This window comes from Chiloscyllium punctatum, chromosome 17, assembly GCF_047496795.1.
Source record: "Chiloscyllium punctatum isolate Juve2018m chromosome 17, sChiPun1.3, whole genome shotgun sequence".
Classification (NCBI taxonomy): Eukaryota; Metazoa; Chordata; class Chondrichthyes; order Orectolobiformes; family Hemiscylliidae; genus Chiloscyllium; species Chiloscyllium punctatum.
Window position 1 is genome coordinate 94739897 of NC_092755.1, and position 24532 is coordinate 94764428.

Genomic DNA, 24532 nt, shown 5'->3' on the forward strand with positions numbered 1-24532 from the left:
CCTAACTTGGAAATATCTCGCTATTCCTTCACTGCTGCAGGGTCAAATATTGGAAATTGCTTTCTGAGGGCATTGTGTGTCAATTTATGGCATTGTGAACTGCAGTGGTTCAAAAAGGCAGCACACCACCACTTTTTCAAGGGCAACCAGGGATACACAATAAATGCTGGCCAGCCAGTGACGCTCATATACTGCAAATGAAAACAAAATCTTCTTTTCCCTTACTGCTTTCTCCTTATTTTAACTTTTCTCATTCATTCCTTTCCATCAGTTAAATTCATGTAGAGGTATCCAGCTCATAGGTCTTAATTCTAAACATGTGATATAAGTGAATGCACTGGCCACTGAAATTCTAATAGAACATTGAACAGTATGGCACAGGAACAGGCCCTTTGGCCCACCCATTTTGTGCTGACCATGATCGTATTCTAAACTGACCATTTTTGTTCATGAAACAAACTGCCACCTGCTGGATGCTTTCAGTTACTGCAGGCAGTGTCCTTTTCTGTTTTGATTTGATAACTTTTCATTTCAAGTGCAGTAAATGGATGACTATGCAATTTGAATTTATTTTATGCCTTTAACATTAAAAATATGCTGGGATACTTCATAGAAAAATATGGGGAATAAAGCATTATTAATACTTGCATTTATACACCTGACTTAATGGTTGATACAGTTGCCAGTGAATGGTACTTTAGCAGGGAGGATGCAGAGTTTATGGCAAGAGTTAAAGATGAAGGTTGTAATCTGCATGGCTGCAGGAATTTGTGGTCTCCAAGACTGATATTTGGGTGAACGAATTGACACATGCAGTGGAGGCTCCTCGCAAGGTATGATGGGAAATTATACTGTGACTTAACCATGTATTTATGCCAACTGATCATATCTAATGGAGACAGTGGAGAACAACCTCTGAGTTGTTATGACAGGACTGCAGAGTGATTAACAAGGGATGATGTATCATAGTCAGACAATGTCATTTGTAACTGTTTTTACAGGTCATAGAGATGTACCGCACAGAAACAGACCCTTCAGTCCAACTCGTCCATGCCAACCAGATATCCTAACCTAATCTAGTGCCATTTGCCAGAACTTGGCCCATATCCCTCTTAAACCCTTCCTCTTTGCATACCTATCAAGATGTCTCTTAAATGTTGTAATTGTACCAGCCTCCACCACTTCCTCTGGCAGCTCACTCTATACACACACCACCATGTGCATGAAAAGGTTGCCCTTGGGTCCCTTTTTAAATTTTTCCCCTCTCGCCCTAAACCAATGCCTTCTTGTTCTGGACTCTCCTACCCACGGAAAAAGACCATATCTATTTACCCTATCCATGCCCCTCATGATTTTATAAACTTCTATATGGTCATCCCTCAGCCTCTAACCCTGACAGCGTCCTTGTAAATTTTTTCTGAATCCTTTCAAGTTTCACAACATCCTTCCAATAGGAAGGAGACCAGAATTGCACGCAATAATCCAAAAGAGGCCTCACCAACAGCCTGTACAGCTGCAACATGACCTCCCAACCCCTATACTCCATACTCTGTCCAACAAAAGAAAGCATACCAAATGCCTTTTTCACTATCCTATCTACCTGCGACTCCACTTTCAGGGAACTATGAACCTGTACTCCAAGGTCTCTTTGTTCAGCAACACTCCCCAGGACCTTACCGTTAAGGTGTACATGTCCTGCTCTGATTTGCCTTTCCAAAATGCAGCACCTCACATTTATCTAAATTGAACTCCATCTGCCACTCCTCAGCCCATTGGCCCATCTGACCAAGATCCTGTTGTCTCTGAGGTAACCTTCTTCGCTGTCCACTACACCTCCAATTTAAATGACGGACATCTGCAAACATATTAACTATATTTCCTATGTTCACATCCAAATCATTTATATAAATTATAAAAAGCAGTGGACACAGCACCGATCCTTGTGGCACATCACTGGTCACAGGCCTCCAGACTGGAAAGCAAACCTCCACCACCACCCTCTGTCTTCTACCTTCAAGCCAGTTCTGTATCCAAATGGCTAGTTCTCCCTGGATTCCATGAGATCTAACCTTGCTAACCAGCCTACCGTGAGGAACATTGTTGAACGCCTTACTGAAGTCCGTATAGATCACGTCCACTGCTCTACCCTCATCAATTCTCTTTGTTACTTCTTCAAAAAACTCAATCAAGTTTGTGAGACATTAATTACTCATACACAAAACCATGTTGACTAACTCGAATCAGTCCTTGCCTTTCCAAACGCATGTAAATCCTGTACCTCAGGATTCCCTCCAAGTTGCTCACCACCAATGTCAGGCTCACCAGTCTACATTTCCCTGGGTTTTCTTAAATAGTGACACCATGTTAGCCAACCTCCAGGCTTCTGGCACCTCACCTGTGACTATCGATGATACAAATATCTCCAAGAGGCCCAGCTTTCACTTCCCTAGCTTTCCAGTGTCCCAGGGTACACCTGATCCAGTTCTAGGGATTTGTCCACCCTTGTGTTTTAGGACATCCAGCACCTTCTCCTTTGTAGTATGGAGATTTTTCAAGATGTCACCATCTTTTTCACCACATTCTGTATCTATCACTATAAATACTGATACAAAATACTTGTTTAGTATCTTCCCCCATCCCCAGCCACACATAGCTGATCTTTGAGGGGCCCTATTCTCTCCCTAGTTACCCTTTTGTCCTTAATATATTTATAAAATCTCTTTTGTATTTTCCTTCACCCTGTTTGCAAAGGTATCTCATGTCCCCTTTTTGCCCTCCTGACTTCCCTCTTAAGTATACTCCTACTGCCTTTCTACTTGTCTAAGGATTGACTTGATCTCTGCTGTCTATACCTGACATATAACTCTTCTTACCCAAACTTCAACTTCTCTAGTCATCCAGCATTCCCTACACCTACAAGCCTTTTTCTTAACCCTCACAGGAATATATTGTCTCTGGACTCTTGTTATCCCATTTCTGAAGGCTTCCCATTTTCCAGCCGTCCCTTTACCTGTGAACAATTGCCCCCAATCAACTTTTGAAATTTCTTGCCTAATACTAACAAAATTGGCCTTTTTCCAATTTAGAACTTCAACTTTTAGATCTGGTCTATCATTTTCCATCGATATTTCAAAACTAATAGAATTCTGTTCGCTGGCCACAAAGTGTTCCTCCACTGACACCTCAGTCACCTGCCCTGTCTTGCCTTATTTCCCAAGAGTAGGTCAAGTTTTGCACCCTCTGTAGTAGGTGCATCCAAATCTGAATCAGAAAGTTTTCTTGTACACATTTAACAAATTCATCTCCATCTAAACCCTTAACACTATGATGGTCCCAGTCGATGTTTGGAAAGTTAAAATCCGCTACCATAACCACCGTATTATTCTTACAGATAACTGAGATCTCCTTACAAATTTGTTTCTCAATTTCACTCTGACGATTGGGGAGTCTATAATACAATCCAAATAAGGTGGTCATCCCTTTCCTATTTCTGTTCCACCCAAATAAATTCCCTTTATATATTCCCAGGAACATTCTCCCAGAGTACAGCCATAATGCTATCCCTTATCAAAAACACAACTCCACCTCCCCTCTTGCCTCCCTTTCCATCCTTCCTACAGCATTTGTATCCTGGAACATTAAGCTGCCAGTCCTGTCCATCCCTGAGCCATGTCTCTGTAATTGCTATGATATCCCAGTCCTTAATGTTTTAAGGGATTAAAATTTGGAAGGTAACAATGCTGTTGGACTATTAGAAATATTGAACAAGCATTCTGTTGCTCACAGATTTAGGTTGATGTGTGGCCCCTGCAGATAATGTTGTGAAAATAGTATGTCAACTCTTAATTGCTAATCCCTAAACCATCTATAATTTTGGTAAGATTTCTCAATCTGATTGTACAGCGATTGTGTTAATCATTTGCAAGTCAATACATTGAGGAGAGGTGATTTGTGGTTTGGTTCCTCTTTGGGATCCTACTTGGTCACTTGCAGCATGGTATACTTTGGGACGGTTTCCTCTACCCAAGAGTGACTGTAGTCTGAATCTTTAAGACTGCTTTTACTTCTTTTGACTATACATGAGATTATGTTTCAAGGAAAGTTAGTGTGTCTTGATTTCATTTCCATAAGATATTCTATTTCTCTCTGGTATAGATTATTCCTTCCCTCTTTTCTGACACTAGAGCATAACTGCCGATATACTGTTATAGTATCATATGCATCACTATCTCATTACTGTCTAATAGGTAGCCAGTGAAAGTAGTTGGAGACAGGGGAGGTATAAAAGTAGGAGTCAACAATAGGCATTCATTTTAAGGCAACTGGAAAGTGACTCCAGAAAGCACTTGAGTGTTGAACTATTCGTTATGTTGGGTGCATATGGAAGACATTTAATCAGGACCATACATTTCTGCCATGGGTCTTCATCTGACCAGAGGCTGATTTTTGACCTTCAGATCTTTGGGCATCATGGGCAGCATTTCTCACAAAGTAATTGGACTTGGAATACAGGATTTATTTCCTTTCTTCCCTTCTGTGGCAGTGTCCTGCCTTATAATTTAAGACCTTTTGGAGTCTAAGCATGACGCAGCTTAATGGATAAATTATCCTCATTTTATACCAATTGGTAGCAATCTCCTCTCCTCCATTAAGGTCAATACTGCTATGTTTCAAAGAAAACTTCATTGTGTCTTGATATCATTCCATTGTCCTCCCCAGAACACTGGTCATTTGAGAATTGAGGAAAAAATGATTTGCTGGTGGAGATGCTTTTCAGCCAAATGGACACCATGTCCAGTCCATCTGTTGATGTTGTTGCAGGAGTTTTGGCTGAGTGCTGGTAGAGCTAGCTTCAAGAAAGATTCTATCTACGTTTGTTTGTCAGTCTGCATATAAAGTCTGGAGTGTGCAGTGGAGGTATTGGTGGTGGAATTTCTCTAGCGTTCTTGTTAGTCATGGATTCACAGTCCAGGTCTGATTGCACTATGGGAGTGTGAAGATAACTGTACTGTTTAGTAATATGTTTGTTACTTTGAGGACTTGCTGTTGTAGGTTGTATTCAGACGATGATGCATGATAGCCCCTGTGCAGTATATCTGACAATGGATATTCACCCCATCAAAGTTAAGCTGCCCTCTGTTGTAATATTAACTCCCTGGATGGATACCCTTTTGTCTTCATGCCAAAATTAAGCTTGTCAAATATGGGCATACATGACTGAGGTATGTGGATAACTGCAGGGTACTTGCAATTGGTCTGTACCTAATTTGTAAGCCACTCCTGATCCCTTCAGGGCTGCATGCGAGAACCTCAGCCTGACCTCGAATGTTGCTAAAAACAAGACTCCTATTTAGTCAAATATTTCACCTCCTATATATGCTCAAAGGTAAATGTCTGAGCACTTCTCATACTTTGCAGCCACACTCTCTCAAAAGGTTGCCATTTAGAAGGGATCAAACACTAGATCTACTAGATCCTGGAGGGGACCTTGGAGTGCAGGTTCATAATTCCTTAAAAGTGGAGACATAGGATAGTGAAGAAGGCGTTTGGTGTGCTTTGCTTTACTGGTCAGTGCATTGAGTTGGGAGGTCATGCTGCAATTGTACAGGATATTTGTTAGGCCACTTTTGGAATATTGTGTGCAATTCTGGTCTCTTTCCTATCAGAAGGATGTTGTGAAACTGGAAAGGGTTCAGAAAAGACTTACAAGGATGTTGCCAGAGTTGGACAGTTTTTCCTTTTAGGGAGAGGCTGTATAGGCTGGGGCTTTTTTCCCTGGACCATCGGAGGGGTGACTTTATAGAGGTTTATAAAATCACGAGGGGCATGGAGAGGGTAAATAGACAAGGGCTTTAGCCCAGGGTATGGGAGTCCAGAACTAGTGGGCATAGGTTTAAGGTGAGGGGGAAAGATTTAAAAGGGGCCCCAAGGGCAACTTTTTCACAGAAGGTGGTGCGTGTATGGAAAGAGCTGCTAGCGGAAGTGGTGGAGGCGTGTTCAATTACCACATTTTAAAAGGCATCTGGATGGGTATATGAATAGGAAAGGTTTAGAGGGATATGGGCCAAGTGCTGGCAAATGGGACTAGATTAGTTTAGGATATCTGGTCGGTATGGACAAGTTAGATGAAAGTGTCTGTTTCCATGCTGTACATTTGACTCTATCGCTCTATTGCACCAGATCAGTCACTGTCTTATTCATTACATTTATTTGTAAAACATCTAGAGACTTTTCTCTACTTCGGAAATTTTGTAAAAATTAAATATCACTCCTAATTAATGAGAGTAGGAATGGAATCTCCTGAATACTGATGTAATTAAATTCCACTTGTTAGATGAAGATGATTTCAATACTACTGACTGTGAAAAGGATTTACACCTTGATATGGGGGCAGGAACTGAGGCAGTGGGTGTCGAATTTCATGCTACCAAATTTTGTCGATTTCCTGCCATTTAGATCACTAGTAATTGTATTCAGGAAGATGAAAGAAACAATCTGGCAATGTTTTTGTTTTCGATTAATGCCAGATTAAGTTTCTTTTTAACATGCTTGTCAGCTTGTTCAAAGCCAGTTTTCAATTTTTATGTAAGATTAAGTATCATGATGGATCTGGAACAAACAGGGATCCAGACATCACTGCTCTACTCAATTATGAGGACGGATAAAATAGTACACAACTGAGGGAGACATCTGTTGGCATGTAGTTGCCATTTTGTGAGCTGTATTAGCGGAGCAAATGTTCTGTGTACTCAGACAGTTTTTCGAGTTTATGGCCCTACAGGCATTGTGGGGCCATCATTGTGAAAAGGTGTGGGGCATCAATGATCATGACCATGGAGTGCAACTGATTTCAAGCTTGACAACAGCAGGATATGAGATTATTGAGAAAAGGACAAGAAGCTACAAGGATCAATCGCTTCAGGAGCATATTTATTGACATCTGCTTAAGGTGGAAAGAGGAGGGGAATGAGAGACAGGAAAGCAAAGGTCTTGCCTCCAGCATCGTACAGAAGATCTTACTTGGACAAGTCAGTGAATTAGATGATGCCTATTTAAGGAGATGGTACCTGTCTTGTGTCTTTTCTGAGGAGGACCTCGTGGCCTCACAATACTGCTTTCTCTGCCCTGCCAATTGCTGTGAAAGTGTGCTGTTTAACTTCTTTGCTTCTTGGCTCATTCCAAGGATTAGCAATAGACCTTAACAGCATATCTCCTGCAGTAGACCATTAATATCTTGCATGTCACTTCTGTTCTTTTTGCGCGTACTGCACAGTTTTCACAATGTTTAACATTGTGATCTTTGCAGGCACAATGAGACTCCCCTCTATTGCTGGATTCACAAAGATTCCCAAAGAACTTGCATGTGGCCACCATAATACCAAATGAATGGTCAGTGGGATTCAACAACAAGTGCTTCAACACCACAAATTTTCAGCTGGTGTACAACAGTAACAAAGGGCTTCATCTATGTGTGCGACCACTTTCCTAGTAGCTCCTCTTAATTCTTTCTCAGTACCATAGCTTTTCATGTCATTATCATAGATTAAGATTCCCTCCAGCGTGGAAACAGGCCCTTTGGCCCAACAAGTCCACACCGAACCTCCGAAGAGTAACCCACTTCCATTTCTCACTGACAAATACACCTAACACTGTGGACAACTTAGCATGGCCAATTCACCTGACCTGCAGGCCTTTAGACTATGGGAAGAAACTGGAGGAAACCCATGCAGATACTGGGAGAGCGTGCAAACTCCACACAGACAATCACCTGAGGCTGGAATCGAACCTGGGACCCTGGTGCTGTGCAGCAGCAGTTCTAACCACTGAGACACTATGCCACCCCTGGGGATAGCTTCCAGCTACCAAGATAGCGATTGAAGAGATGGCTACTCACACATTTATATCAGCCACAAAATTAGAGCTACTTATGTTTCTATCAAGATTGAGGGAGAAAAGATACTTGAGGGTGAGACACTCTCTTACTGGAGATCAGCTGACTCAGCACAAAACACAGTGAACTCTGGTTGTTCCTAGTTTGAGGGGTTGATTTATAAATTGAGGAAAGAGTCAACAAGTGAAGACTTTTATGTGTTGCACATTTTCATTTCATTGTAGCCAACATTTCTTGGCTCAAGTTTGTGAACAGTTTAATTTTCCATAAACAGCTTATCCAAAAAAAGCATTACTTCCAAATGACATTGCTGCCTCGTACAAACCATGATCGTGACTCATTTGTTTTAAATAATTGTTCAACGATCTTGACAGGATTTTTAAACAAAAATCTGTTGATTAATTGTGAACATTATTAAACACTACATACTAATGTTGTTCAAGTCTATACAATTAATTACATCTGAAGATGTTGAGAAATGTTGGTCAGGTAACATTGTTTCTATTTAGTTGTCAGGAAAGCTGTTTGACAAGGATTTCATCATCAATGAGTTTGTAATGTTTTCTCCACTTCTGTTGACTTCCAGTCCATTTTGTTTAAACTGCTTGTGCACAAAGACCTTGCAGGTCTCCAGACTTTCTTGGCATCAATTAGTTAAACACATTAAACCCCCACTTTGTGTAGCAGACACTATAATGGGGCTCTGCCCCTCATTCATAGGGTCATACAGATGTACAGCACGAAAACAGACCTTTCGGGACAACTTGTCCATGCCTAACCTAAACTAGTCCCATTTGCCAGCACTTGGCCCATATCCCTCTAAACTCTTCCTATTCATATAACCATCCAGATGCCCTTTTAAATGCTGTAATGGTACCAGCCTCCACTACTTCCTCTGGCAGCTCATTTCCATACATGCACAGCCCTCTGTGTGAAAAAGTTGCTCCTTAGGTCCCTTTTTCAAGATCTTCCCCTCTCACCTTTAAACCCTATACCCTCTCTGGACTCTTTTTTTTCTCCCCCCAACTCCTGGGAAAAGACTGTCACTATTAACCCTATCCATGCTCCTCATGATTTTATAAACCTCACTAAGGTCATCCTCTCAGCCTCCAATGCTCCAGGGAAAACAGCTCCAGCCTATTCTGCCTCTCCCTATAGCTCAAACCCTTTCAAGTGTCACAATATCCTTCAGATAGGAAGGAGACCAGAATTGCACACAATATTCCAAAAGTGGCTTAACCAATGTTCTATACAGCCAGCCATAATATGACCTCCCAACTCCTCTAGTCAATACTCTGACCAACAAAGGAAAGCATACCAAATGCCTCCTTCACTACCCTATCTACCTGTGGCTCTACCTTCAAGGAGCTATGAACCTGCACTTCAAGGTTTCTTTGTTCAGCAACACTCCAAGACCTTTCCATTACATGTATAAGTTCTGCCTTGATTTGATTTCCAAAATGCAGCACCTCATTTATCTAAATTAAACTCCATCTGCCACTCCTCAGCCCATCTGATCAAGAGCTTGTTATTCTGAGGTAGCCTTCTTCCCTATCCACTACACCTCCAAGTTTGGTGTCACCTGCAAACTTACTAACTATACCTCTTATGCTCAGATCCAGATCATTTATATAAATTCAACTGAACATTCTTGATGTGCAATCCAATTATTATTATTTAGGCTGTTTGGTAATGGCATGCATCACTACTAAGCCCTGCATTTTTTAGTCCGCATAAATGAAAACATTTGTCGGAGAAGTTTGTGGACTGTGATCAAGAGCTGAAAGCTTTTTTTTTGTTCTTCCCCCAAATAGATTATTTGTTTCAATTTCACCATTATATTATTGAAGCTGAAATCTTCTCCGTTTGTATAACATTTTGTATTAGTGTTTTTTCACAATGAGTCATGAATGAGGTTGAGGGGCAATATGATGGACATGGAACAAAGAGTGGGAGCCTATCTTGCACATATCTGTAAACTTTCAATAGTTCCACATTTTTAGGTATAAACTGATTTTTGGGGGAGGAGCTTCAGTAGAAAAACTGTCAAAAACATGTGAAAGTTCATATAACTGGAACCTGACTAGTAATAGAAGTTTAGAAATTTGACTAAGTAGACAAATTGGATAGATGACCAGTTTGGCTGCAATTCCATGACTCTTATAGTTGGCAGAAACCTAAAGGGACCTGAGAAAAGGTTGCCTACCTCTCCCTTTTGATTGATGAATGGAATGTGGTATGTGGAAGAAATAAATTATATGTTTTGTTATAATACCAAAGATGTATTAAGTTCATCTGTGCAAAAAAGGGACAATATTTTGTGACTTCTAAAGAAAATTCTCTCAACCAGCACCACTGAAACAAAATGTATGTTCATTAGATACATAGCTGTTTATGGTTTATCCTTGTATCAAGATTGGCTGCTGCCATTCCTTGCATTGTTACAGTGACTATTTAATTATTGCAGCTATTTAATTATTAAGCATTTTGGGATATTGAGATCATGAAAGATGCTTGATGGATACAAGTCATACTTTTCCCTTCGATTTCTAAAAATGTAAATGGAACATTGGTCAGGATTTTAACACGTGATGTTAAAGAATGGTGGCATCATTTCCATCGTAGCATGGGAACTTATCTTTCACAAACATGTATCTCACCTCTATTTATGCAAGCAAGATATTGGATGTGGCAAGTGAGACTGAAGAGCTTGTCAGTGCCTGGAATTTCTGGCTTCCAAGGATCCGACACCGTTTGTGAAGCCTAGCTTGCCACCACTTCACACATTGCAAGGAGGGAACTGCCCATCAAACTGTGGCACTCATCTCTAAACTGTCACGAGATGGCACAGAGCAAAGCTAAGCTTGGATAAAGATCATGTGGGACTAATTGATTAGGAGAAAGGGTGAAGGCCAGTGCTCTTCCTGGCTGACTGCAACAAGAGTCTACCCATCAAACTCAGCCAGCCAGGTCAAAGATAGCAGCATATGTGAGTGTTGCCTCCTAAAAGGGGGATGACCAGTATTGCAGAAAGCAGGATAAGCGGCACTTAACTACTGCAATTGCATTTCACCAAGGCTAATGACTGCAGCTTTCTGTATTGCATGCATTATGTTTACTCAGGCTCACACAACTTACCTTCAACAACTACTGGCTCTTCCAGCCCTCTTGCTTCCTATTAAGTCACCCTTTGTGCTTATGCATGATCATAAACTCCTCTTGCATTCGTTTCTATCCTACTTCACCCTCCTTCATTTGGCTCACAATCAAGTTGAGGAATCCAAAACAGGCAGGACAGTGGTGGCGGTGACAGACATCTGGCTCCTCATTCCCTACAAGGTGAGGGAACTGGAGAAAGTCATACAATGCAGAAAAAACCCTTCGACCCATTGAGTCAGCACTAATGTAACAACCACGAAAGGTGCACCAATCCCAATTTCCTGCATTTGTCTCAAATCCTTGAATGCTATGATATTTCAAGTGCTCATTTAAATATTTGTTAAAGGTTGTAAGGTTTCCAACTTCCACTACCATCCCAGGCAGTGCATTCCAGATTCCCACTGTCTTGAGTGAATTTTTTTTTCTCTCAAATCCCCTCTGAATCTCCTGCCTCTAACCCTAAAACTATGTCCCCTCATGATTGACCCCTCAACCAAGGGGAACAGCTGCTCTCTATTCATTCTATCCATACACTTCATAAACTTGCACAGCGGGCAAGGGAGAACTAGGACAGATCATGTGGTGAAAGGGAGACAACATTAGACTACCAACCCAGTACCTCCATTGTGCTATGCTCCTCTGATTAATACCAACACTGACACATTCTTGCTTTACACCAGCTAGTCATTTTCTCTAACTAATTCCTTCCCTCTTATGCAGATTGTAGGCGCCCAGGGAGTGTCCAGAAGCATGTGGACACAACCTGAAACCCTCACTGATAATTCCAACTCCGAGGAGGAAGCATATGGTCCTCTGAGAATGCACCAGCAATCACCTGTACCCTCCAGCAGCAAAGAGACCACCACAATAATACTCAGTGTAGTTTAGACTTGGGAACACATTCTGGTGAGCATATCATTAATGCATCTCCACAGCCAATGGAGGAAGGAAAAACCTGAAACCTCTGGTACAGCAGACTGCTATTGACCAAGCACTCACTTGGATCCATACAAAAGATACACCTGTTCTCAGCCATAAGTAACCTGCTGAACCTGCAGAGACAGTCACAAAAGCATCTGGCATTTGTGGCAGAAACATTTAGTAGGCTGCCACAAAAGATGGAGTCTGTCTTGCATTTTTAGCTCTCAGCAGGTCTGGGCTATCTAGGCCAAAATGCTTCAGGAGATGGCTACCTAAGTTTTCCACATCAATATGGCCAATCACAGTCACCCCTGCTGTAGAGTCAGGTCTGCATCTAGGAATAGGAAGGAGAGGAAGTTGCAATATTGAAGGCATATCAATGATATGGTTGCTACACCACTAAATACACCATACTTTGTTCAATGTGTTTATACTGTGCATTAACCAAAGTCCTGGATGCTTATGCTGTTGGGTGTTCCTCTCCATTGGGCCACCTATGAGCTAATACTAATCTGATGCCTTTTAAGGGGAGGCATCGCATGTCAATACCAGATCTCACTTGGGATACCAGTACCTTTTAAAGGATGAAAGGTGTTTCTTCACTTGCCTCAAAGTTATGGTTTTGGCTAAGTGACCATTTCCAAGGCTGAACCTTTTTAAAGAGTTTATGCAAAGGTGCCAGGTTATGTATGAACTTCACAAAATAATTCAACCGTGCAAAGAAAGACCTGTGGTCTGGTACATAAGTAGGAGCATGGGCATCTTTGCCCTCACTTTATCTTCAAATGGGTGTAACCTGGTCTCGTCAACTGTCACTCATGTAGGTTATTTGGGATGCCTGGAACGCATTTTTCCCTTTTTAAAGCATACATCGGCCTTTCAGAAATGTCTAAAGACTATGTCCAAGTTCTCTAAGTGCTCCTTATTAGTCTTGCCTGATATTAGCACATCATCTAGATAAATGACGATCTGGGATAAACCTTGTAAAATGATCTTCATCATCTGCTGAAAAATTACAAAGGCTAACGATACCCCAAATCTCAGTCTTGTATATTGGTACAAACCTTTTATGGCTATTAATTGTGGCATACTTTTGGGAATCCTCATCAAACTGCATTTGCTAGAATGCATGGCTAATGTCCAGCTTTGCATGTAAATCCTCCAGCTGCAAAAAGCGGTTTACTGTTTGTTTAAAATCCCCACAAAGGCAAACCACCCTGTCGGCTTCACAATTGGTATGGCTGGTACTGCCCATTCCACAAACTGGACTAGTTTGATGACTCCTTCTGATTTCTGCCTACACACTTGCCATCAAGACAAATGGCACTGGGTGACCCTTTCAGAATCGTGGAATTGCTTCCTGATCAACATGCAAGGTGGTCTTGGCTCTTTGGTCTCTAGACCTTCCTGAAAAGCTTCTGAATATTTAATTATGACTGCGCTCGGGCAGTCATTTTCTAATTGAAAAATGTTAAGCGAGTCTACATGAATCCTTAGCCAATTTCATCCCCTCAAGCTTGGTGCCCAAGCCTTTTACTGCAATCAGTGGTAACTGAACCAGTTGTTTCTTATAACAGACCAGAACTGTAGTTGTGCCCTTAATCTGTCAAAGTTCCCCAGTATAGGTTCTCAATGTAGCCGAAGTCTTGCACAAACAGAAGGATTGGAGTCCAGAGCAAATTTCCTCAAAGACTGGTACTACAGTCACTGAAATGGTTTTGCCAATATCGACCTCCATTATAACCGGATGATCGTTTAATCAGATGTTTACTTTGGTTCAGATTAGGACGTTGCTAAGCAATTTAAGTGTTCTAAACCTGTTGCAAGTGGACTTTCCAGGGTGTGTACTCTTATGAATTCTCTTATTCAATTTCGGTTGAGTGGGACACTTTTTTTTTACTGCCTTGTGTCTGCATACCGGCAACAATTACAATAGCTTGCTGGCTCAGATCCTCAAATTTTAAAGGTTGGCTGAGGCTTCTCTTATAGGACTTTGCTATGGGCTGACCTAGAGTCTGTCTGATCAGGCTATGGCGGGAGTGAGGTTATGCAATTGCCTTCACTCAAGCAGTGCTCCTCAAGCTCAGTTGAACTGACAATGGGTGTCCAGTTCCAATGGTATATCCTGCAACTCATATAAGAGTCTTAAAAACAACACAGAAACAGATCCTTTGGTCCAACTTGTCCAGCCGACCAGATATCCCAACCCAATCTAGTTCTACCTGCCAGCACCTGGCCCATATCCTTCCACACCCTTCCTATTCACATACCCATCCAGATGCCTTTTAAATGTTGCAATTGTATTAGCCTCCACCACTTCTTCTGGCAGCTCATTCCATACATGTACAACCGTCTGCATGAAGAAGTTGCCCTGTAGGTCTCTTTTAATATCTTTCCCCTCTCACCCTAAACCTATGCCCTCTAGTTCTGGACTCCCTGACCCCAGGGAAAATACTTTGTCTATTTATCCTATCCATGCCCCTCATAATTTTGTAAACCTCTACAAGGTCACCCCTCAGCCTCCGATACTCCAGGGAAAACAGTCCCAGCCTATTCAACCTCTCCCTATAGCTCAAATCCTCCAACCCTAGCAACATCCTTGTAAATCTTTTCTGAACCCTTTCAAGTTTCACAACACCTTTTCCGATAGGAAGGAGACCAGAATTGCATGCAATATTCCAACAGTAGCCTAACCAATGTCCCGTACAGATGCAACATGACCTCCCAACTTCTGTACTCAATGCTCTGACTGGGTTCCATTTGCAGCATTTTCTCATGGTCAAGCCAGTTGTAGTGCCTCTTTGAAGTCCAATTTTGTTCGAGCTCATAGGCACATTTTCATGTTTACATTATTAATCCCACAAATCAAACGGTCTCTCAGCATCTCATTTTAAGGGATAAACCAAAGTCACGTGTCTGCTAGTCATGTTAATCGAGTCAAAAAATCCCAATACAGACTCCACCGGTTCTCCAACTGCTGTGTAAAACTGATATTGTCTCAGAATTAGAGGAGACTTGGGGTTGTAATATTCCTTAACTAGAACTGTCAACTCTTGAAATATTTTAGTATCTGGTGCCTCAGGGATATTTAGGCTTGATCACCAAAAAAGCTGTAGGTACACAAGCTGTCAGAAGAATTACTGGTTGCTTTTTATTTGCCAGGATGTCATTTACCCAGAAAACTTAACTCATTCTTTCCAAATAGCGGGGTTGAATGAATCAAACATCCCAAATAATGGCATAGTGCCAAAAATGCTTACCCCAACTCAAAGATGACTTAAGTGAATTTCTTTAGATGTGTGCTTTTGTTGCCATTGAAATAAAGCCATAGAAGCCAGTATCCTGGCACTAGATCACCCTTTACTAACAGGTGAGAGCCCTTGACACTGATCCAGCTTTCTCCGAGCTAGCTCTCTTCTTAAATAGAACCTGTGACAGTTCTGGGGTTTTTTTTGAGGTTAAAAAATGTAACCTGTTTATCTGATCAACTTGTTCAGGAATGTTATTACAGGGGAACCTTGATTATCCAAACAAGATGGACAGGCACTGTTTCATTTGGATAATCGATCATTCAGTTAATCAATTAAATGCCTTTCCTCTGGGGCTCGGAGCTTTTAAAGTCTGCCCCCCCTGTTCAGGAGACTAGTAGCAGCACACAGCCCGCGAAACACTGCCCCCAACCCCATCTAACACCACTCCCAACCCCATCCGACACCACACCCTGCCTGCCCCAACTCAGTCCAACACTGTCCCCTGCCTGCCCCTGTGCCCCCCCAACCCCATCCAATGCCACCCCTGCCTCCCCAAACCCGTCCAACACTGTCACCGCCCCCCCAATCCTGTCCAACACCGCCCTGGCCCCCAACCTTGTCCAACACTGCCCCTACCCCATCAACCTTGTCCAACACTGCCCCTACCCCCTCAACCTTGTCCAACACCGCCCCCAATCTTGTCCAACATCACCCTACACCTGCCCCACCCCCTACCCCCCCCCCAAACCTGTCCAACACCTTCCCCGCAACTCCGTCCAACATCGCTGCCCCCACTGCCCTGTTGAACACTGCCCCCTGCCCTCCAACTCTGTTCAACACTGCTCCCAACCCTGTCTAATGCTGCCCCTGCCCCCCAACCCCGTCCAACACTGCCCCGCACCTGCACCCTCCCTTCCAACCCCGTCCAATCCCTGCCTCCCCAAACCCATCCAACTCTGCCCCCTCTCCAGAGTAGCTGGACTGTATATCAGCAAATCTCCAAAAAGTGTGTGCACACACATACAGCCACAGCCCTACACAAACCTTTTACTGCAACGTTTTGACAGGTTCCATATTTGTCCTGTACAATGTTGAAGTGATTATCTGGGGATGAGGGTTATAGGGTGCAACCTTCTGTAGAACTCCAGGGAAAGTGTGGGGGGAGAGAGAACACGGGTGGTCAGTCATTTGGAGACGGTGCCTTTTTTAATCACTGTAGACAAAAAACACTGACTTTTGGAAACACATCTTGATATAATGTTTCTATTGGGACCTCAAGATCTCCTTCAGATAATCTGATTTTCAGATAATCGAGGTTCCTCTGTAAACACCTCTAGAGCTGGTGGGACTTGTACCTAGTCTCTCAGTTCAGGAGTAGGCCTGAAGGGCTGACAAGAGGGCTCCTTAAAGGTAAGGGCACTATAGTCCCAGAAAACCACATTGACAGACAGAGATGACTGGTGGGGAGATTTTAACCAGAAGGTCACTACATCTCAGATGAGAGGCAAGATTGAGAAGGTGGAATCTTTATGCTGACCTCTGCCAGTGTGGGAAGTGAACCCATGCTGTTGCAAATGACCTGTCCAGCCAACTGAGCTAACAAATCACCCAGACACTCCTGTTTAGATCTGTCAGCCAGGCCTCCCCAATTGGACCAGAGTAATGGCTCAATCAGTTAACTCATTCTGTGAGGTCCACCTGGCTGATCTCATTACAATCTCTCCACTAGTCATTAAGGTCTACAGTGCAGAAAAAAACGCCCTTTGTCCAATCAAGTCTGCTTCAGTCAAAAACAATTACCTAACTGTTCTAATCCCATTTTCCAGCACTTGGCCCACAGCCTTGCATGCCTTGGTATTCACAAGTGCAAATCTAAATACTTATTAACTGTTATGAGGGTTTCTGTCTATAACACCCTTTATAGGCAGTGAGTTCCAGCTCCCTACCACCCTGGCTGAAGATATTTTTCCTCACATCTCCTCTAAACTTTCTGCTCTTTAATTTAAATCTATACCCGATGGTCATTGAACCCTCCATCAATGGGAAATGTTTCTTCCAGTCAACCCTATCTACTTCCTCATAATTTTATATATCTCAATCACATCCCCTCTCGATCTCCTTTTGCTTTCAGGGAAAACAACCCCAGTCTATCCAATCTCTGTTCATATCTGAAACTCTGTACCTCAGGCAACATCCTGGTCAATCTCTTTTGCATCCTCTCCAGTAATAGGACTTGTCTTGTGATGTAGATTCCAGAACTGCACATTAACTGTGGCCTAACCAACAGTTTATATAATTCCAGCATAACATCCCTGCTCTTAAATGCAATGTTTTGACTAATAAAGGCAAGTATACCATATGTCTTTTTGACCACTTTATCTATCTGTCCTGATATTTTGAGATTGGGATATCCACATACCAAAGTCCTTTTGATCTTTGGTACTTCCCAGGGTCCTGCTGGTCATATATTTCCTTGTCTTAATTGTGCTGTCCAAGAATTTCGCCTCACATTTATCCAGACATTCTAGTCATTACAAAATTAGATTTTTTTTCCATATATTTTCTTGTCTTATGGTGTGGAAGTAGCAATTAATTGGTTTCATTTTAGGTTTTTGGTATTTTTAATCACTTGCAAAGCAGGTTTTAGAATTGGAGGCTTGATTTCACTCAGTTCTGATAGAAAGTGAAGACTGCGTATGCTGGAGATCAGAGTCAAAACGTGTGGCACTGGAAAAGCATAGCAGGTCAGGCAGCATTCGAGGAACAGGAAAGTAGACATTTCAGGCATAAGCCACACTTTATGAATCTGATAGAAAGTCATTGACTTTAAACATTTACTTCTTTCTCTCTTCTTAAATACTGTCCAGATTTATTTGTTTTCATTTTAAGATTTTCAACATCTGTGTAGAATTCTGCTTCTGTATATTACTCACTGACTTGAATTGACTATCGGTAGCTTTATGTGAAAAGTTTGAATCTAACTGCAATTTTCCTTAATTTACCCAAAACAGCTTGAAGTGACTGATGACTTAGATGAGCGGAGACTTATTCGTTCCACTATATGTGAGCTGAGGAGGAAAGAACTGAAAGGGATGGAGGAAGCACTATCTTCCAAACGCTTTCGTTCTGAAAGAGCAAATGAACACCATGAAAACAAAGAGAATCGTCAACGGTAAGGTTATATACAGTACAGCAGTAAGTTTAATACTTATGGCTTTAAATGAATACTAATTTATTGAGCAGGGAATTGTACATTGGTGTTTCCTATATATAGAAACTTCCTTCTTGCTCTTTCTGGTACCAAATATGCAAATCTCATTAGTGCAGTTCCCTGATAACTCAGTAAGTAAACTTCCTTCCTGATGTGGACCTCGGCTATACAAAATTCCTAAGGCTCAGAAACTCTTTGTGCTAACACAGCTGGCATTAGTGGAAGCATTGTATTTCCTGAGTTTGCCTCCATATTAGAGAGAGAAAATAAGTGTGTGATCCCTGCTGAAAAGTGTGCCTGGTCAGTTGCTTCTGAAGATAGAATTGAACTCCAATGATAGCTTGTCTAGTGAAGCTATTTGTGTGGGCTTATGCATGAAGGTGAAGTTCAATCTGGATAAATGTGAGATATTGCATTTTGGTACAACAAATAAGGGTAGGGCTTATACAATTAATGATAGGGTCTTGGGTAGTGTTGTAGCACAGAAGAACCTAGGGGGTTCAGGTACATCATTCTTTGAAGTTTGTATCACATATAGACAGCTGGTTAGAAAGGTGTTTGTCATACTTGCCTTCATTGCTTAGTCCTTTCAATATTGGAGTTGGGAATTCATGTGTCCTGTTCTGATCACCCAGTTATAGGAAGGATATTAAGCTGGACAGGATTCCGAAAAAATTTACCAGGATGTTACCAGGTATGGAAGGGTTGAGTTATAAAGAAAGGCTGGATAGGCTGGGACACTTTTCAGTGAGGTGTGGGAGGTTGAAAGGTGGTCTGATAGAAGTTTATAAGATATCAAGGGATAGATGGAGTCATGGTAGTTGTCTTTTCCTTAGGACGGGGATTTCAAGAGTAGTAGGCATATTTTTACAGTGAAAGGAGAGAGATTTTAAAAAAGACATGAGGGGCAAAGTTTTTACTGAGTGGTTCATGTGTGGAATGAACTTCGAGGGATTGGTGGATGTTGATACAGTTACAATGTTTAAAAAAGCATTTGGATAAGTACATGAATAGGAAAGGTTTGGAAGGGTATGGGCCAGGAGCAGGCATGTGGGGCTAGCTTAGTTTGGGATTATGTTTGGCATGGTCTGGTTGAACCGAATGGTTCATTTCCTGCTGTATGACTCTGACTGTAAAAGTGGCCACTCCGATGAAGGAGCAACAAACCAGAACTTTGTTTAAATTTTGGGATGAGACCTATAAACTTTTGGACTATTAATAATTTATAATAATTAGAATGAATAGACTTCAAATATAAGATAATTGGAACTACAAACTTTAGAGGGACAAATGGACCCTTGAATCAAGGCCAAGCTTCCAAGAAGCTAAATTCCATGCTTGGGACCAAACACGGAGCATATAATTCTTGGCAAAAACAGTATTACACATCTGTGATAACACAGACTTTTCAACATGTTTAAAATAAATTAGTGAAGAATGAGAACAGTGCCAATGTTTTAAAAGTGACCAGCTGTAACCTGCTGAGCTCTAGTTACGTTTCACTCCAAATTCCAGAGAAATGTTGTTCTAGTATGAATTAGTACAAGGGGTCAAGAGATTTGACAACTGTTGTAATTTTAAAGAACGTTCTGAAGAAGAGTTATATTGGACTGAAAATATTAACTCTCTTTTCTCTCCACAGATGCTACAAAATCTGCTGAGTTTCTCCAGCATTCGTAATGTTTGCTGCACACTGCCTTCTTGCCAGTCCCTGTCTCCACTGCAATTATATCTGCAAATTCTGTCAGGCATGTTTTTCCAGCACACTCTGTTTTTGTTTCAGCAGTGGGATTGGCTAACCAACATGCCAGTGGGAACCAATTAAGGCCTTAACTGAGCAATTAATGTCCACTGAAGTGGACTTTTTTATTCAGCATTTACTGTCCATCCCTAGTTGACCTTGAAAAGGCAATGGTGAGTTGTTGTATTTAGTCACTGCAGTCCATTTGGTGTAGACACACCTACTCTGCTGTTAGGGAAGAAGTCCCAGGATTTTGACCCAGTGACCGTGAAGGAACACTATATAGTTCCAGGTTAGGATGGAGATGAGTAATATTGTTCCAGCTAAATATAAACAAAATAGGTGACAGGCATTTAGATTGAAAAATTCCAAAAGGCCCCACTAATCTCAATAATACGCATCATGTAATTCCTTGCCTTATAGTCCTACCAAATTGCATCGCTTCAAATTTTACAGCCCTAAACTCCATCTGCCACTGTTCTCCCATCTGACAGCCTGTCCAGAACTAACTTCCTCTCATTTAAAGTTTTCCTTCTTGCTATTTTCCACACTTATTTACATGTTCATTTTGCTTCTGCAGGAATGGGGGGGGCGGGGGGGGGGGCGGAGGGTGGTTGGCATAAGGAAAACTCAGTTTGTTAAATCACAATGATATCATCTCTCAGCTGACTGATCACTCCCTTGCACTCCTGCACAAATCACTCAAATGTGCCCTTAGGAGTTCAAGGATTAGTCTTGCACAGGCTTTCCTTGAAATAAAGAATAAAAAGTCTGTTTAAGGCTCACAGGACAAGTAGTCAAAATAAAGACAATCCTTTAAAACATCAGACAGTTGGTCAACCTGTGTTGCTGCTCATTGTGCAAACTGACTAAGGTAGCTACTGCATCAATCGACATGCATCACTTCCTGTCATAACTATTTCAGTAATCATACCTTTTTCATGTAATCAATACAGCCTAACATGAATACATGCACAAGTTAGTAATTCACATGGAACATAATCATTGGCAAGTACAGAATTATTTAACATGAAACATTTGACTCACAAGAAGAAAATTTGAATGAGTGTTTTTCTGAGGTGTTGTCTATGCTTCAAAAACATTGAAGCATTCTGGTCATCAATTGACCAGACTTTGTAACCATGTCATATGGGTGTGATGTTGAACTGTTTGTTCCTTCACTCCATTGATTGTTTTGATTAGATGTGTACAATTCTCATGATATTTAGCATGTTGCTTGTTATCTCTTTGCAAAATATCTATTTTTTTACACACATATGTATAGGTGATGGTAGGTAGCATTGCACATAGCTAGCAGAGATTACATTAAGATGAAATTGATTCCTTCACAGTACTATACTGTTTGTTCTTCTCATCTTTGTACAAACAAGGCTGTTTGCATACTGTGAATATTTCTGTTGGTCCATGTCTCTTGTGGATGTATGACCCTTCACCTCTGTCCATTGAATGGTGGCATGACTTACATGACGACATGTTTGTAAGTGTCTGTTCCTCTGCTACATTGTTCTATGTTCGAAGATAAGCAGGTTGATTAAAAATATCATATGATTTAAAAGTTTTTGATTTGTAGTGGAATTTTACTACATTTTCTTGAAAGAGAATTCTAATTAGAGTATCAAGCTGTAAGTGCCTTTTATCTTATTTGGTCTAATGTAGAGTGCTGTGATGGCAGACAATTTTGTTGGTGGATGGAATGGATATTAATGGATGTGATGCCAGTCAAGCAGGTTGCTGTGTCCTGAGTTATGTCAAGATTCTGGACAGTTGCTGGAGCTGATAGGAATGAACTAAAAGGTGAGACAGGTTTGCAGGAATTTGATAAATGAATCAAGGAGAAAGTCCAGTGACAAGATTCTTGTGTTATCAAGCACATGAGGGAATTTTTTTGGAAATTGGAAGTGATAAGTGGTGTGTTTTAGGGCAGTTGTAAGAGTTTGTAGAGGCGATGTGAGGAAATGATTGAGAAAGCTCTAATTATGATGCAGATTGATTTCTTATGGCTGTGTAAGATGGCAAAGTTGAGGATAGAGGTGACCTAATGGTGGTTGACTGGAATGAGAAATTGGTAAGATGGTATAGGATGAATTAGAGTAATTATTCAAATAGCCATGAAATGTTATGATAATGTAGGAAATATTAAATTTATTCATTTTTAAATAATTAATCATAAGTAAGAATACAGTGCTAAGTTTAACCACACTGACTTTTGATTAAAGCAGATTTGTGCCATATGCTTTATTTATCTAGGATATACTTTTAGTTCATCAAACTGCTAGAACAGTTTTCTTCAGCTTCTAATTATACACTGATTTTTCAAAATTATTTGAAATACTTGATGGCAGGTTTAAGAAAGAGATAATTCAAGGGAACTTGTGAACGTTTATAAAGTATGTGTATGCATGGGAGACAATGAAGAAAAGGAAGTCACTGTTGATCATTTATGTGTTGTAGCTGGTTTTATAAACATCAAATTAAAAGGCACTTTCAGCTTGATATCCGAATTAGAGTTCTTTTTCAAGAAAGTGTGAGTAAAATTCCACAACAATCAAAAACTTTAATCCTATGATATTTTTAATCAACCAATTTAACTTTGAACACAGAACAATACAGCACAGAAACAGTTCCTTCAGCCCACCATTTCTGTGTTGACTATCATGCTGTTCTAAACTAATCCTGTTAAGAGACAGTGGACAATGATGCCCATAAAACTTTGTATTTAAGAGCTTGGTTCTCTCCAAAGCTACACTCATACTTGGGTGTAATTGAAGAGACGGTGCACAGTGTCTATCGATACTCTTGATGCTTTTTGAGCAAGTTGGCAACTGGAGAGGATAGAGTGCTTTAACTCTCTTTGTAACTTTGATTTAGCTCTCTTCTTCACCTTTTACAATTACATTGGTCTTAATGGGCTCTGCATGTAAATTGAACAATAGGAAACATGGGTGAGTTAACGGTCGTGGTTAATAGGTGAAAATTGGAACAGGAACTTCGTGGTGGGAAACACCGTTTGGTTGACATTTCTGTACTTCTTAAAAAATAGAGCTTGTTTCTATTTTCTCGTTCAACTTCATTTTGATTTAGCCCGCTCCCTTTCTCTCTCTCATTTGGAGAGCTGCATTACCCTTAAAGGCCTTTGCATATAAATTAATCAATTGAAAAACATGGAATATTTAGTGGTAGTGAATAATCAATGAAAAATACAATGGGTGACTTGATGGTGGGGAGAAAAACCATTAAGATTGCTTTGTAATCTTAGAAAACCTTTTTCACTGTACTATGCCACCAATTTTGGTGTGTTCCGCAAACTTACTAACCATGCCTTCTATATTCTCATCCACATCATTTATATAAATAACAAAGAAAAGAAAAAGGACCCAGAACCCAATCTCTGTGGAATACAGCTGGTTACAGGCCTCCTGTCTGAAAGGCAACACTCTACCATTATTCTGTCTCCTGTTATTAAGCCAATTATGTATCCAATTGGCAAGCTTACCCTGAATCCCATGTGATCTAACTTTACTAATTAATCTACCATGTGGAAGCTTGTCAAAGGCTTTACTAAAATACAAATAAACAACGTCTGTTGCTCTGCCATCATCAATCATTCTAGTTACTTCCTCCAGAGGGACCTGGGGTTCAAGTACATAATTTTTTGAAGTTTATGTCACATATAGACAGGATGGTTAAAAAGGTGTTTGGCATACTTGCCTTCAGTGCTCACTTCTTTGAGTATAGCAGTTGGCAAGTCATATTGAGATTGTACAGAACTTTGGTGAGGCCTCTTGTGGAATACTATGTTCAGTTTTGACTACCCAGATACAGGAAGGATATCATCAAGCTGGAGAGGGTTCCGAAGAGAGATTTACCGGGATGTTGATAGGTATGGCAGGACTGATTTATAAAGAAAGGCTGGGACTTTTGCTGGAGCTTAGGAGGTTGCGAGGTGACCTGATAGAAATTTATAAAATAGTGAGAGAAATAGATGGAGTTACTGGTAGTTGTCTTTCCCCTAGCGTGGGAGATGTCAAGACTAGTGGGCACATTTTTGAGGTGAGAGGAGAGAGATTTTAAAGACGTGTGAGGCAAATTTACTATACAGAGGTATAGGGAATGCTGGATGACTAAAGAAATTGAGGGTTTGGTTAAATAAAAGAAGGAAGCAGAGACAGGATAGATCGAGGGTGGTTTGCATGAACTTAGAGGAAATGGTGGATGCAGGTACAATTACAAGTTTAAAAGACATTTGGATAGATATATGAATAGGAAAGTTTGGAGGGAAATGGGCCAGGAACAGGTAGGTGGGACTAGCTTAGTTTGGGTTTATATTCAGCATTAAG

At 41.0% G+C, this 24532-nt stretch overlaps 1 protein-coding gene across 3 annotated transcripts in view; it reads left to right on the forward strand.

Moving 5' to 3' along the window:
• The window catches only part of smtnb (smoothelin b), a 355969-nt gene that overhangs the window by 73200 nt on the left and 258237 nt on the right, over nucleotides 1–24532 (forward strand). For all 3 annotated transcript variants that reach the window (XM_072587983.1, XM_072587985.1, XM_072587984.1), the window contains exon 2: nucleotides 18234–18394. In XM_072587983.1, coding sequence (XP_072444084.1) covers nucleotides 18234–18394 — 161 coding nt within the window. The remainder of the gene's footprint in view (nucleotides 1–18233; nucleotides 18395–24532) is intronic.